This window comes from Coregonus clupeaformis, chromosome 19 (assembly GCF_020615455.1).
Source record: "Coregonus clupeaformis isolate EN_2021a chromosome 19, ASM2061545v1, whole genome shotgun sequence".
In the NCBI taxonomy this organism is placed as follows: domain Eukaryota; kingdom Metazoa; phylum Chordata; class Actinopteri; order Salmoniformes; family Salmonidae; genus Coregonus; species Coregonus clupeaformis.
The window spans coordinates 12311771-12325990 of NC_059210.1; the positions used below are offsets into that span (position 1 = coordinate 12311771).

General features: G+C 42.9%; 1 protein-coding gene across 1 annotated transcript in view; it reads right to left on the minus strand.

Annotated features, from left to right (window-relative positions):
- The window catches only part of LOC121531289 (copine-8-like), a 55673-nt gene that overhangs the window by 13253 nt on the left and 28200 nt on the right, over positions 1–14220 (minus strand). Inside the window, exons 7-8 of the mRNA XM_041836529.2 lie at positions 13827–13903; positions 444–507 (exon numbers count right to left, since the gene is read on the minus strand). Coding sequence (XP_041692463.2) covers positions 444–507; positions 13827–13903 — 141 coding nt within the window. The remainder of the gene's footprint in view (positions 1–443; positions 508–13826; positions 13904–14220) is intronic.

The following is a 14220-nucleotide window of genomic DNA, read 5'->3' on the forward strand; positions in this document are numbered from 1 at the left end:
ACACCACAAACTGGGACCAGTTTTGATTGGCTGGGGGCCTTAGTATTGTAGCGAATTCAGGGGATAGCTCTGACCGGGACTCTAATTTGGATCCAGCGACTGTCAGCCCAACACCTTAGCCGTTATGCCAAGAGATCAGAACCGCTTGACGAAGTCGATATAGGTGTTGGGTTTAAGGTCGCTGCAGTACATAGGGAGCTACTTGTTGGGAAACAGGCAACGTGTCATTTCTGTGCTTATACTAAAGATAATGTTTGTGCATGTGTGTTCGTGTGCGTGCGGTCGTGTGTTTGTTTGTTGGAGTATGTGACTATGTATGACTAAACATCCACGGTTTAAAAGGCTAAAGTTGTCTGTTTAGATGATGACTGTTCATTCAAGGGGCCAAACAACAGCTGCATATACTGCAGGTTTTTTTTTTTTTACACACAAAAACAACTCACCCTGCAATTGCTCAGCTCCTCTGCTCTCACTATGATAGTTCCACACTTCTTCCCTGGAATCCCACTGTTACAACACAAAAAAAGAGGGACTGGAATCATTCTTCTGTCTATGTTACTGTACATTTGATAGTTATTCATGGCTCTCCGTCCATCCACATCCATGTCATGTGTGAGTCGTCAATACCTTCCATGAGGCCTAGGCCTAGAGTTTTGTACAGAATGCCAACATACAGAACGAACTTGACTAGGTCGGAAAATAGATAAATTAAATTAATGTTAGAAGCCAAAGGCTTGGTTTAGACTGGAGAGAGAGACCAACGTTGTTTTTAATTTGGCTAAGGAGAGCTAGGTAATGTTGCTGGGATTATGCAATAACATGCGTGGAGGAAAGTCGATGTCAAATTGAAGTGAGTCTTTGAAATCCGTCTGGTGTCTGAGACTTGAGGGGCTCTCAGAGGCACAGAGAGGGAGAGGCACTCTCTGAAATGAACTGACTGGGTGAGCAGTGAGCACAAAACCTTGGCACTGAGGGGACGACAAAGCAAGGGAAAGGGAGATTGAGAGAGAGAGAGAGAGAGAGAGAGAGAGAGAGAGAGAGAGAAGAGACAGAGAGAGAGGGGAGAGAGACAGAGAGAGAGGGGAGAGAGACAGAGACAGATAGAGAGACAGAGACAGAGACAGAGACAGAGACAGAGACAGAGACAGAGAGAGAGAGAGAGAGAGAGAGAGAGAGAGAGAGAGAGAGAGAGAGAGAGAGAGAGAGAGAGAAAAGACAGAGAGAGAGGAGAAAGACAGAGAGAGAGGAGAAAGACAGAGAAGGGAGAGAGACAGAGAGAGAGGGGAGAAAGACAGCGAGACAGAGAGAGACAGCGAGACAGAGAGAGAGAGAGGAGAGAGACAGCGAAAGGGGAGAAAGACAGAGAGAGACAGAGAGAGAGAGACACAGAGAGAGAAAGAGAGAGAGAGAGAGACAGACAGACAGAGAGACAGAGAGAGAGCGAGAGAGCGAGAGAGCGAGAGAGAGATGGGAGAGAGACAGAGAGAGACAGAGAGAGACAGAGAGAGAGAGAGGGGAGAGAGACAGAGAGAGAGAGAGACAGAGAGAGAGAGAGAGAGAGAGCGAGGGGAGAGAGACAGAGAGACAGAGACAGAGAGGGGGAAGAGAGACAGAGAGACAGAAAGAGAGGGGAGAGAGACAGAGAGAGAGAGGGGAGAGAGACAGAGACAGAGACAGAGAGAGAGAGCGAGAGAGAGCGAGAGAGAGAGACACAGAGAATGAAAGAGAGAGAGAGAGAGACACAGAGAGAGAAAGAGAGAGAGGAGAGAGTCAGACAGAGACAGAGAGAGAGACAGACAGACAGAGAGACAGAGAGAGAGCGAGAGAGCGAGAGAGCGAGAGAGCGAGAGAGCGAGAGAGCGAGAGAGCGAGAGAGAGATGGGAGAGAGAGAGATGGGAGAGAGACAGAGAGAGAGAGCGAGAGCGAGAGCGAGAGCGAGAGCGAGAGCGAGAGCGAGAGCGAGACAGAGACAGAGACAGAGAGAGGGGAGAGAGACAGAGAGAGAAAGAGAGAGAGAGCGAGAGAGAGAGCGAGAGACAGAGAGAGAAAGAGAGAGAGAGACACGGAGAGAGAAAAATAGAGAGAGAGAGAGAGAGAGAGAGACAGAGGGGAGAGAGAAAAATAGAGAGAGAGAGAGAGAGAGAGAGACAGAGGGGAGAGAGACAGAGATACAGAGAGGGGAGAGAGACAGAGAGAGGAGAAAGACAGAGAGAGAGAGAGAGAGAGAGAGAGAGAGAGAGAGAGAGAGAGAGAGAGAGAGAGAGCGAGACAGAGAGAGAGAGAGGGGAGAGAGACCGAGAGAGAGAGCGAGAGAGAGAGAGAGAGACTCAGAGAGAAAGAGAGAGAGAGAGAGGGACACAGAGAGAGAAAGAGAGACACAGAGAGAGAAAGAGAGAGAGAGGAGAAAGACAGAGAGAGATAGAGAGAGAGAGAGAGACAGACAGAGAGAGAGAGACAAAGAGGGGAGAGAGACAGCGAGAGAGAGAGGGAGAGGGGAGAGAGACAGAGAGAGACAGACGAGAGAGAGAGAGAGAGAGAGAGAGAGAGAGAGAGAGAGAGAGAGAGAGCGCGAGAGAGCGAGAGACCGAGAGAGCGGAGAGAGACAGAGAGAGAGGGAGAGGGGAGAGAGACAGAGAGGGAGAGACAGAGAGAGACAGAGAGAGAGAGAGAGAGAGAGAGAGAGATAGAGAGAGAGAGAGAGAGGGAGAGGGGATAGAGACAGCGAGAGAGAGAGAGGGAGAGGGGAAAGAGACTGCGAGAGAGAGAGAGGGGAAAGAGACACAGATGAGAGAGAGAGAGAGAGAGAGAGAGAGAGAGAGAGAGAGAGAGAGAGAGAGAGAGAGAGAGAGAGAGAGAGAGAGAGAGAGTAAATTTCTCTTTGGCAGTAAATTTCAAAAAAACTAAAATCATGATTTTCCACAAAAAAGAAACACAAATATAAATTCACCCTGAACAACACCATAATTGAACACACTAAAAATTACACATACCTTGGTCTGACCATATCTGCATCGGGAAACTTTAATATGGCAGTGAATGCACTCAAAGAAAAAGCCTGCAGAGCATTGTATGCAATAAAAATGAAATTATTCAAAATCAACATCCCAATTAGAATTTGGACCAAAATATTTGACAGTGTAATCCTACCAATAGCTCTTTACGGAAGTGAGGTTTGGGGGCCACTCAATAAACTGGACTTTAAAATGTGGGACAAACATCCAATTGAAGCCCTACATGCATGTAGGGCAGAATTGGGCCGCTTTCTAGTAGTAATGAAAATACAGAAAAGATCATTAACATTTTGGCTACATCTAAATTCAAGTCCAAATTCAAGTCTGCAATTTAAAGCACTTCAACCCAAGAGCTGAGCCCAGAAACGAGCCCTCTCAGTCAGCTGGTGTTGGACCTAACCAACCAAGCTGACACCAGCACTGCTTAAAAAAAAAAGAATTCCAATGAACAAAATCCTGAACCAATCAAAGGACTCATATTTACAACATTGGAAAAACTAAACAAAATCCCAAAGCCGACTAAATTGCTATCTGACGTTAAACAGAGAATATGAATTGGCTGATTATCTCTACTCTGTCAGAGATACGAAGCAGAGACAGATCCTTACCAAGTACAGGCTGAGTGACCATCAATTGGCAATAGAAACCAGCAGACATAAAAAGATATGGCTACCCAAAGAGGAGCGTATATGTGGTCACTGCACGACAGGGGAGGTAGAAACAGAGATGCACTTTCTCTTTACTGTGATAAATATTCCTCACAAAGAGATTCATTATTCACAGAATTGACTACATTTATTCCAAATTTTAACTTATTAAACCCAGAGGAAAAACTAAAAATACTCATGGGCAAAGGAGCAATGGCTCCTCTTGCAGCCTATATATGTATTTGCCTGCCATAGCCTGAGGGACACTGAATAATAACATCTGCATAATAAATAGTAACTTACTTATTATCATTGTTATTGCTATTATTGTCATTACCATTATTATTGTAGTTTATCATTCCAAATAGTAGTGGTATGGGTGGTAATGGTAATGATGGCAGTTTAATGATGGTGGTGGTAGTAGTGGTAGTAATGATGATGGTAGTTGTAGTACTGATATAATGGTGAAGATTACCATTATTTAGTTATAAGTTAGTTATAGTTTCATTTTCCATATTTAGATTTGTATATTTATTATATTTCTACTATTGACTGTTACCATTTTATTGTTGTTATTTATTTATTTATTATTATTTACTACCATTTTTTATTATTATTTGTTATTCTTTATTATTTTATTACAATGTATATTGTATACATTGTTGCTTTGGCAATATTGACGCAATGTTTTTCATGCCAATAAAGCAGCTTGAATTGAATAGAATTGAGAGAGGGGAGAGAGAGACAGAGAGAGACAGAGAGAGAGAGGGGAGAGAGAGAGAGAGAGGGGGGAGAGAGAGAGACAGAGAGAGAGGGGAGAGAGAGACGGAGAGAGAGACAGAGAGATAGAGAGAGGGGAGAGAGACATAGACAGAGAGAGGGAGAGGGGAGAGAGACAGCAAGAGAGAGGGAGAGGGGAGCGAGACAGAGAGAGAGACAGAGAGAGAGAGAGAGACAGTGAGAGAGAGAGGGGAGAGAGACAGCGAGAGAGAGAGGGGAGAGAGACAGCGAGAGAGAGAGGGGAGAGAGACAGCGAGAGAGAGAGGGAGAGGGGAGAGAGACAGCGAGAGAGAGGGAGAGGAGAGAGAGACAGAGAGAGAGAGAGGGAGAGGGGAGAGAGAGAGAGAGAGAGGAGAGAGAGGAGAGAGAGAGAGGGGGGGGGAGAGACAGCGAGACAGAGAGAGAGAGGGAAGAGGGACAGCGAGAGAGAGAGAGAGAGAGAGGGGAAAGAGACAGAGAGAGACAGAGAGAGAGGGGAGAGAGACAGAGAGAGAGAGACAGAGAGGCAAAGGGTGGCTACTTTGAAGAATCTCAAATATGAAATATATTTGTTTAACACTTTTTTGTTACTACATGATTCCATATGTGTTATTTCATAGTTCTTCACTATTATTCTACAATGTAGACAATAGTCAAAATAAAGAAAACCCCTGGAGAATCTCTTTAAATAATGGGTTAAAATCATGTATAGTATCCCTAGGTGTAAAATAGTAAATAATGACTATTTCTCAGAAAGTTTTAAAACTGTCAAGAGGAGTGAAACAAGGTTGTCCACTATTGGCATTTCTATTTATTATGGCCATCGAGATGTTAGATATTAAAATCAGATCCAACAATAACATCAAGGGATTAGAAATCCAAGGCTTAAAAACAAAGGTGTCATTGTACGCTGATGAGTCATGTTTTCTTTTAAATCCACAACTTGAATCCCTCCACAGCCTCATAGAGGATCTAGATACATTTTCTAACCGCTCTGGATTACAACCAAATTATGATAAATGTACTATATTACGTATTGGATCACTAAAAAATACAATTTTTACATTACCATGTAGTTTACCAATAAAATGGTCTGATGGTGATGTGGATATACTCAGAATACATATCCCAAATTAAATAAATGATCTCACTCCAATACATTTTAATAGAAAGTTAGCAAAAATAGATAAGATCTTGCTACCATGGAAAGGTAAATACCTGTCAATTTGTGTTAAAATCACCCTGATTAACTCTTTAGTATTATCCCAGTTTACCTATTTGCTTATGGTCTTGCCTACACCTAGCAAACAGTTTTATAAATTATATGAGAAAAAAATATTCCATTTTATTTGGAATGGCAAGCCAGACAAAATAAAACGGGCCTATTTATATAATGAATATGAAAATAGGAGGACAGAAATTATTAAATATTAAAACATTAGACCTATCACTAAAAGCTTCAGTCATACAAAAGTTATACTTAAATCCGAACTGGTTCTCTAGCAAATTAGTAAGATTGTCTCACCCAATGTTCAAGAATGGCCTTTTTCCCTTTATTCACATTACAACCTCTCACTTTCAGTTATTTGAAAAGGAAATAATCTCAGAAATATCACTATTTCTAAAACAAGCCATAGAAAGTTGGTTGCAATTTCAATCTAATCCTCCAGAAACGACAGAACAAATAATGCAACAAATATTGTGGTTAAACTCAAATATAGTAATTGATAAAAACACTTTTTTTTCTTGACAAAATGTTTAAAAAAGGTATAAACTTCGTAAATGATATCATCGGTAGGACTGGTGGAGTTATGTCGCACATGCAGCTAACAAAAACATATGGAAATGTCTGCTCTACCCAAAATTATAACCAAATAATTGCAGCATTACCGCAAAAATGGAAGAGGAAAGTGGAAGGGGGAAAAAGTAAGGAACTTGTCTGTCGGCCTTGCCTTAAAGAACATAATTGGTTAAGGAAAACTGTGATAAATAAAAAAGTATATCAGTTTCATTTAAGGACCAAAGGATTGACAGCCGTCCCATTTAGATTGCAAAATAGTTGGGAAGAGATTTGACGTACCGACCCCATGGCAGTGTTTATGAACTGATACGCAAAACGACGCCGGATTCAAAACTTAGAATTTTTCAATTTGAATGATTATATAGAATTCTTGCTACCAATATAATGTTATTTATATGGGGGATACAATCTTCCCAGCTCTGCAGATTTTGCTGCGAAGAGACAGAATCATTAGATCATTTGTTTTGGTACTGTCCATTTGTAGCTTGTTTTTGGACACAGGTCCAGGAATGGCTAAAGGATTGCAATATTTACCTGGAGCTAACCCTGCAGATAGCATTACTGGGTGATCTGAAAAGTCATCGATCAATAATATAATAATACTTTTAGCAAAAATGTTTATTTTCAATTTACAATCTGTAGAAACAATGAGAATAGAAAGGTTCAGAACTATTGTAAAACATCACAGTACAGTTGAAAAATATATGGCAAATAGAAATCCAATATGGATGGTGTTAAGAGATAGATGGGTGGTGTTGAATGGAGTTGAAGGATGGGACTAATAACAACTAACAACAACTAATAACAACAAGATAACTAATAATGTAAGCATACTGTGTCCATAATAAGTATATAGGTTATAGGTTGAGAGCTTTTGTGAAAGAGCACAGTTAGAAATATATGGCATATCGAAGCAAACCGGATGGACATCATGAAAATTATCGGAGCGGTTGAGGGTAGAGGAAGTTCAGGACAAAATAGAATTATTGTAAAATTGACTGTGTCCATAAAATGTATATAGTATGTATAAGCTGGAAGTAGAGGCCTAAGCATTGTTGTTCACCAGTTTACTCCAATTAGGGAAGGGGTGGTGGGGTTGGAAAGTAATAAAGGGAAATATATATTTTTTAAGGATATGTATATGTATGTATGTATGTATGTGTATATATATATATATATACAGTGGGGGAAAAAAGTATTTAGTCAGCCACCAATTGTGCAAGTTCTCCCACTTAAAAAGATGAGAGAGGCCTGTAATTTTCATCATAGGTACACGTCAACGATGACAGACAAAATGAGGAAAAAAAATCCAGAAAATCACATTGTAGGATTTTTAATGAATTTATTTGCAAATTATGGTGGAAAATAAGTATTTGGTCAATAACAAAAAGTTTCTTAATACTTTGTTATATACCCTTTGTTGGCAATGACACAGGTCAAACGTTTTCTGTAAGTCTTCACAAGGTTTTCACACACTGTTGCTGGTATTTTGGCCCATTCCTCCATGCAGATCTCCTCTAGAGCAGTGATGTTTTGGGGCTGTCGCTGGGCAATACGGACTTTCAACTCCCTCCAAAGATTTTCTATGGGGTTGAGATCTGGAGACTGGCTAGGCCACTCCAGGACCTTGAAATGCTTCTTACGAAGCCACTCCTTCGTTGCCCGGGCGGTGTGTTTGGGATCATTGTCATGCTGAAAGACCCAGCCACGTTTCATCTTCAATGCCCTTGCTGATGGAAGGAGGTTTTCACTCAAAAACTCATGATACATGGCCCCATTCATTCTTTCCTTTACACGGATCAGTCGTCCTGGTCCCTTTGCAGAAAAACAGCCCCAAAGCATGATGTTTCACCCCCATGCTTCACAGTAGGTATGGTGTTCTTTGGATGCAACTCAGCATTCTTTGTCCTCCAAACACGACGAGTTGAGTTTTTACCAAAAAGTTATATTTTGGTTTCATCTAGACATTCTCCCAATCCTCTTCTGGATCATCCAAATGCGCTCTAGCAAACTTCAGATGGGCCTGGACATGTACTGGCTTAAGCAGGGGGGACACGTCTGTACTGCAGGATTTGAGTCCCTGGCAGCGTAGTGTGTTACTGATGGTAGGCTTTGTTACTTTGGTCCCAGCTCTCTGCAGGTCATTCACTAGGTCCCCCGTGTGGTTCTGGGATTTTTGCTCACCGTTCTTGTGATCATTTTGACCCCACAGGGTGAGATCTTGCGTGAGCCCCAGATCGAGGGAGATTATCAGTGGTCTTGTATGTCTTCCATTTCCTAATAATTGCTCCCACAGTTGATTTCTTCAAACCAAGCTGCTTACCTATTGCAGATTCAGTCTTCCCAGCCTGGTGCAAGTCTACAATTTTGTTTCTGGTGTCCTTTGACAGCTCTTTGGTCTTGGCCATAGTGGAGTTTGGAGTGTGACTGTTTGAGGTTGTGGACAGGTGTCTTTTATACTGATAACAAGTTCAAACAGGTGCCATTAATACAGGTAACGAGTGGAGGACAGAGGAGCCTCTTAAAGAAGAAGTTACAGGTCTGTGAGAGCCAGAAATCTTGCTTGTTTGTAGGTGACCAAATACTTATTTTCCACCATAATTTGCAAATAAATTCATTAAAAATCCTACAATGTGATTTTCTGGATTTTTTTTCCTCATTTTGTCTGTCATAGTTGACGTGTACCTATGATGAAAATTACAGGCCTCTCTCATCTTTTTAAGTGGGAGAACTTGCACAATTGGTGGCTGACTAAATACTTTTTTGCCCCACTGTATATATATATTGTGATGTCACGAGAGGCTGTGTCCTGGAGGGACGTTACATCCCCCTGAGGTGGCTGCAAACCCAGACAGCTATGGCTCCATCTGCTGGTATGGTCGGGAACTCCACCCCTCTATGGCCAATCTTCCCACACAGCTGAAACAAATGAGGAGCTGATGAGCTGAAGGTTTGGGAAGGGAAGAGACACAGTCTCCAACCTGGGCTCTCTGGAGAACAAGAGTGCTGCACGTCCACTTCCATGAGGAATATAAGGATTTGGAGATACTTACCTTTGGGAAATACTCACCTTTGGATATATGCACCTGTGGAAATACGTGAGAGACATTTGGAAGGACTTTTTTGCTGGGTTGGCCACTAGCTGCAACGTGGACTACAGTAAGGCTGGGGGAAAAGTTATCTGAGCTGAGTGAGAATTATGATTTTGGATGGGAAGAGACATCCCTGAACTGTTAACCCTTAAAGAGCCACAAGAGAACAGAATTTTGTTATATTTTCGTTAATTTCCCAAGACCTATAATAAAATCTGTTTTGTTTGAACCTTGTCTCCTTGCACTACTTGAGCAATCCCGCTGAAAGCTGTGTAGCCTCGTGACGTCACAGATGGTGGAGAATACGGGCACGCTCAAGCGTTAATAGTGCATGTCAGAGGAGGATACCGAAGGTTTGATCACCCAGTTTTCCAAGTTGGCCGTAGGCTCCCCGCCGACTGAAATGGAGGACATATTGAAAGCCCTTGTTGCTGGCCAGCAAGCCCAGATGCAAGCAAACGTGGCTCTCTTGGAGGAGCAAAAGAAAGCCAACCTTCTGAAGGCAGAGGAATTGCAGTTGCAGAGACAGAGGGAGGTCCAGAAGAAGGCAGAGGAGAAGTACAAGGTGTTGGAGAACAAGATGAAGAATGCGGAGGCAGAGAGAGAGAAGGAACTGAAAGCTGCTCAACAGAAGCTAAACTCTGCTAAAACCAAGGCTGATGCGTTCAGTAAGAAACTCAAGGAGAGACAACAGGAGGCTGAGTCCCTGGTCCTAGAGTTGGAGGAGTTGAAGAGAGAGCAGTCTGGCAAGCACCACGGCAATGCGGACGCCCTCTCCCGGCGTGATGCCTTCTTCGCTGCCTTTACCCCGACGAGGACGTCGGTCCCGAGGAGGGGGATGTGTGATGTCACGAGAGGCTGTGTCCTGGAGGGACGTCACATCCCCTGAGGTGGCTGCAAACCCAGACAGCTATGGCTCCATCCTGCTGGTATGGTCGGGAACTCCACCCCCTCTATGGCCAATCTTCCCACGCAGCTGAAACAAATGAGGAGCTGATGAGCTGAAGGTTTGGGAAGGGAAGAGACACAGTCTCCAACCTGGGCTCTCTGGAGAACAAGAGTGCTGAACGTCCACTTCCATGAGGAATATAAGGATTTGGAGATACTTACCTTTGGGAAATACTCACCTTTGGATATATGCACCTGTGGAAATACGTGAGAGACATTTGGAAGGACTTTTGCTGGGTTGGCCACTAGCTGCAACGTGGACTATAGTAAGGCTGGGGAAAAGTTATCTGAGCGGAGTGAGAATTATGATTTTGGATGTGGAAGAGACATCCCTGAACTGTTAACCCTTAAAGAGCCACAAGAGAACAGAATTTTGTTATATTTTCGTTAATTTCCCAAGACCTATAATAAAATCCTTGTTTTGTTTGAACCTTGTCTCCTTGCACTACTTGCGCGAGCAATCCCGCTGAAAGCTGTGTAGCCTCTCGTGACGTCACAAATATATATATATATATTTGCGAGAAAAAAAAAACATATGGGGGATTGGAAGTGATGCAGACAATTACATTGATGGAAGTTACAATCTATCTGCAATATTAAAGCTGATCTACCCCTAAAAAAAAGAAGAAAAAATAAAAGAAACACCCTGGAATGAGTAGCCGTGTCCAAACTTTTGACTGGCACTATATATTACCCATGGTCTAGAAAAGGGACGACATGAGCATAGGACTTTGATACCAGCACCATGACCTGATCTATACTCTTCTCTCACTTAAGTACCATTAAAACCGTTTTGTCGGCGCTAGAACCTAATCTGGACCATCACAGTACGGTTTGGGTGGGATAGTGTAAAAAGAGGTATACCGGTCATGTGTAACAGTAGAATAAGTTCATAACAATCATTATCGGGATAAATGATACATTATCTCAACGCCTGTCTGTCATGCACCTCCTGATATCATCTGTCTAAAGGCAGCAGTGTTTAGTACATATGGTCTTTATATGAACTATCTTATATCTACTACTATATTATCTATCACCTCCACTGAATACACTTTTGACTCGGCCATCTCCATGTAAATAAAGGTGCCTATTTTAGATACAGTGGGCTGCCTGCACTCAAAACACACACACACGCACGCGCACACACACACACACACACACACACACAGAGAAAGAGCGCATCCTGAGATGATTACATAACTCGATGACAGCAGCACATTCTTAAATCATCATCATCTTGTGCTGACCCATTCAGCTGCAACAACACATTGATTCATACACACAATCTCCCACACACACGCACGCACACACGAGGGTCACCCCACTCACGGTTGACATATGGAGAACATGGCTCAGTACCCCCTCCCCCCATCCTGTTGTGTGAAAGCAGTGGCTGGTAGTAACAACACTGCCTGCATCTCATACAGTGGATAAAAAAAAGTTTCTGCATGAGAAAGTGAAGTTGTCATCCGCTAACTGATTTCTTATGTTCTAAACTCAGTGGGGATGCCTGGTTTTGTGCTCAATACAAACATGAACTGAGTTCCATTAAATAGGCATGAACAAGGTTCTTATATTGCTCAACAATAATTTGTGCGGTAACCTTGCTTAGCCAACAGCCAATAGTTCTCAAGGTGGTGACGTAGAAGGATTAATGCATTGAATTTCAATCTATTTCCTAAATTGACTGGGATTGCAACAATATTGGCCCCACTGTAGAATATACATACAGTGGGGAGAACAAGTATTTGATACACTGCCGATTTTGCAGGTTTTCCTACTTACAAAGCATGTAGAGGTCTGTAATTTTTATCATAGGTACACTTCAACTGTGAGAGACGGAATCTAAAACAAAAATCCAGAAAATCACATTGTATGATTTTTAAGTAATTAATTTGCATTTTATTGCATGACATAAGTATTTGATCACCTACCAACCAGTAAGAATTCCGGCTCACAGACCTGTTAGTTTTTCTTTAAGAAGCCCTCCTGTTCTCCACTCATTACCTGTATTAACTGCACCTGTTTGAACTCGTTACCTGTATAAAAGACACCTGTCCACACACTCAATCAAACAGACTCCAACCTCTCCACAATGGCCAAGACCAGAGCGCTGTGTAAGGACATCAGGGATAACATTGTAGACCTGCACAAGGCTGGGATGGGCTACAGGACAATAGGCAAGCAGCTTGGTGAGAAGGCAACAACTGTTGGCGCAATTATTAGAAAATGGAAGAAGTTCAAGATGAACGGTCAATCACCCTCGGTCTGGGGCTCCATGCAAGATCGCACCTAGTGGGGCATCAATGATCATGAGGAAGGTGAGGGATCAGCCCAGAACTACACGGCAGGACCTGGTCAATGACCTGAAGAGAGCTGGGACCACAGTCTCAAAGAAAACCATTAGAAACACACTACGCCGTCATGGATTAAAATCCTGCAGCGCACGCAAGGTCCCCCTGCTCAAGCCAGCGCATGTCCAGGCCCGTCTGAAGTTTGCCAATGACCATCTGGATGATCCAGAGGAGGAATGGGAGAAGGTCATGTGGTCTGATGAGACAAAAATAGAGCTTTTTGGTCTAAACTCCACTCGCCGTGTTTGGAGGAAAAAGAAGGATGAGTACAACCCCAAGAACACCATCCCAACCGTGAAGCATGGAGGTGGAAACATCATTCTTTGGGGATGCTTTTCTGCAAAGGGGACAGGACGACTGCACCGTATTGAGGGGTGGATGGATGGGGCCAACAACCTCCTTCCCTCAGTAAGAGCATTGAAGATGGGTCGTGGCTGGGTCTTCCAGCAAGACAACGACCCGAAACACACAGCCAGGGCAACTAAGGAGTGGCTCCGTAAGAAGCATCTCAAGGTCCTGGAGTGGCCTAGCCAGTCTCCAGACCTGAACCCAATAGAAAATATTTGGAGGGAGCTGAAAGTCCGTATTGCCCAGCGACAGCCCCGAAACCTGAAGGATCTGGAGAAGGTCTGTATGGAGGAGTGGGCCAAAATCCCTGCTGCAGTGTGTGCAAACCTGGTCAAGACCTACAGGAAACGTATGATCTCTGTAATTGCAAACAAAGGTTTCTGTACCAAATATTAAGTTCTTCTTTTCTGATGTATCAAATACTTATGTCATGCAATAAAATGCAAATTAATTACTTAAAAATCATACAATGTGATTTTCTGGATTTTTGTTTTAGATTCCGTCTCTCACAGTTGAAGTGTACCTATGATAAAAATTACAGACCTCTACATGCTTTGTAAGTAGGAAAACCTGCAAAATCGGCAGTGTATCAAATACTTGTTCTCCCCAATGGAAATGGAATACCAACTATGCAAAATTGCAAATAAAATAAAAAGCCCTTTAAACCATCTAATTTATGTTGCCTCCTGGGCCTGGCTTTTAATAATGAGGACAAACTAGGACGGAAATAGCGACGATACAGAAAAGGGATGTGTGTGTGTGTGTGTGTGTGTGTGTGTGTACGTGTGTGTGTACGTGTGTGTGTACATGTGTGTGTACGTGTGTGTGTGTGTGTGAGAGAACGGTACAGTACATTACTTACATGAGAGGTTTCTCCATGCGACTTCCCATGGAGCCCACCACCTCCCCCAGGGTACAGAACGCCTGGCCTAGGAAGTCCTGCACAGACAGGCAGCCAGACAGACAGACAGAGAAATGGCTCAAAAGATGGATGGGGAAAAACTGTAATTTGCTGTATAGTATTTTCTGTAGGATGTTCAGCATGTGATGAGCACCAAAGCCAAGCGAGCAGACCAGGGCGATCATATGGAAAAGTGACACTGATTATAGCTATGCTTTTCAATCCGTCTCTTCCTCCATCTAACCCCTAAACACTCAAGAGCCTGGCTTAGCCACTACAATGCCACAGCAGAATATTAACTTTTGGACCAATGTTTTTGTCAAGCTTCCCTGTTCATACCTACTGTAAATGATGA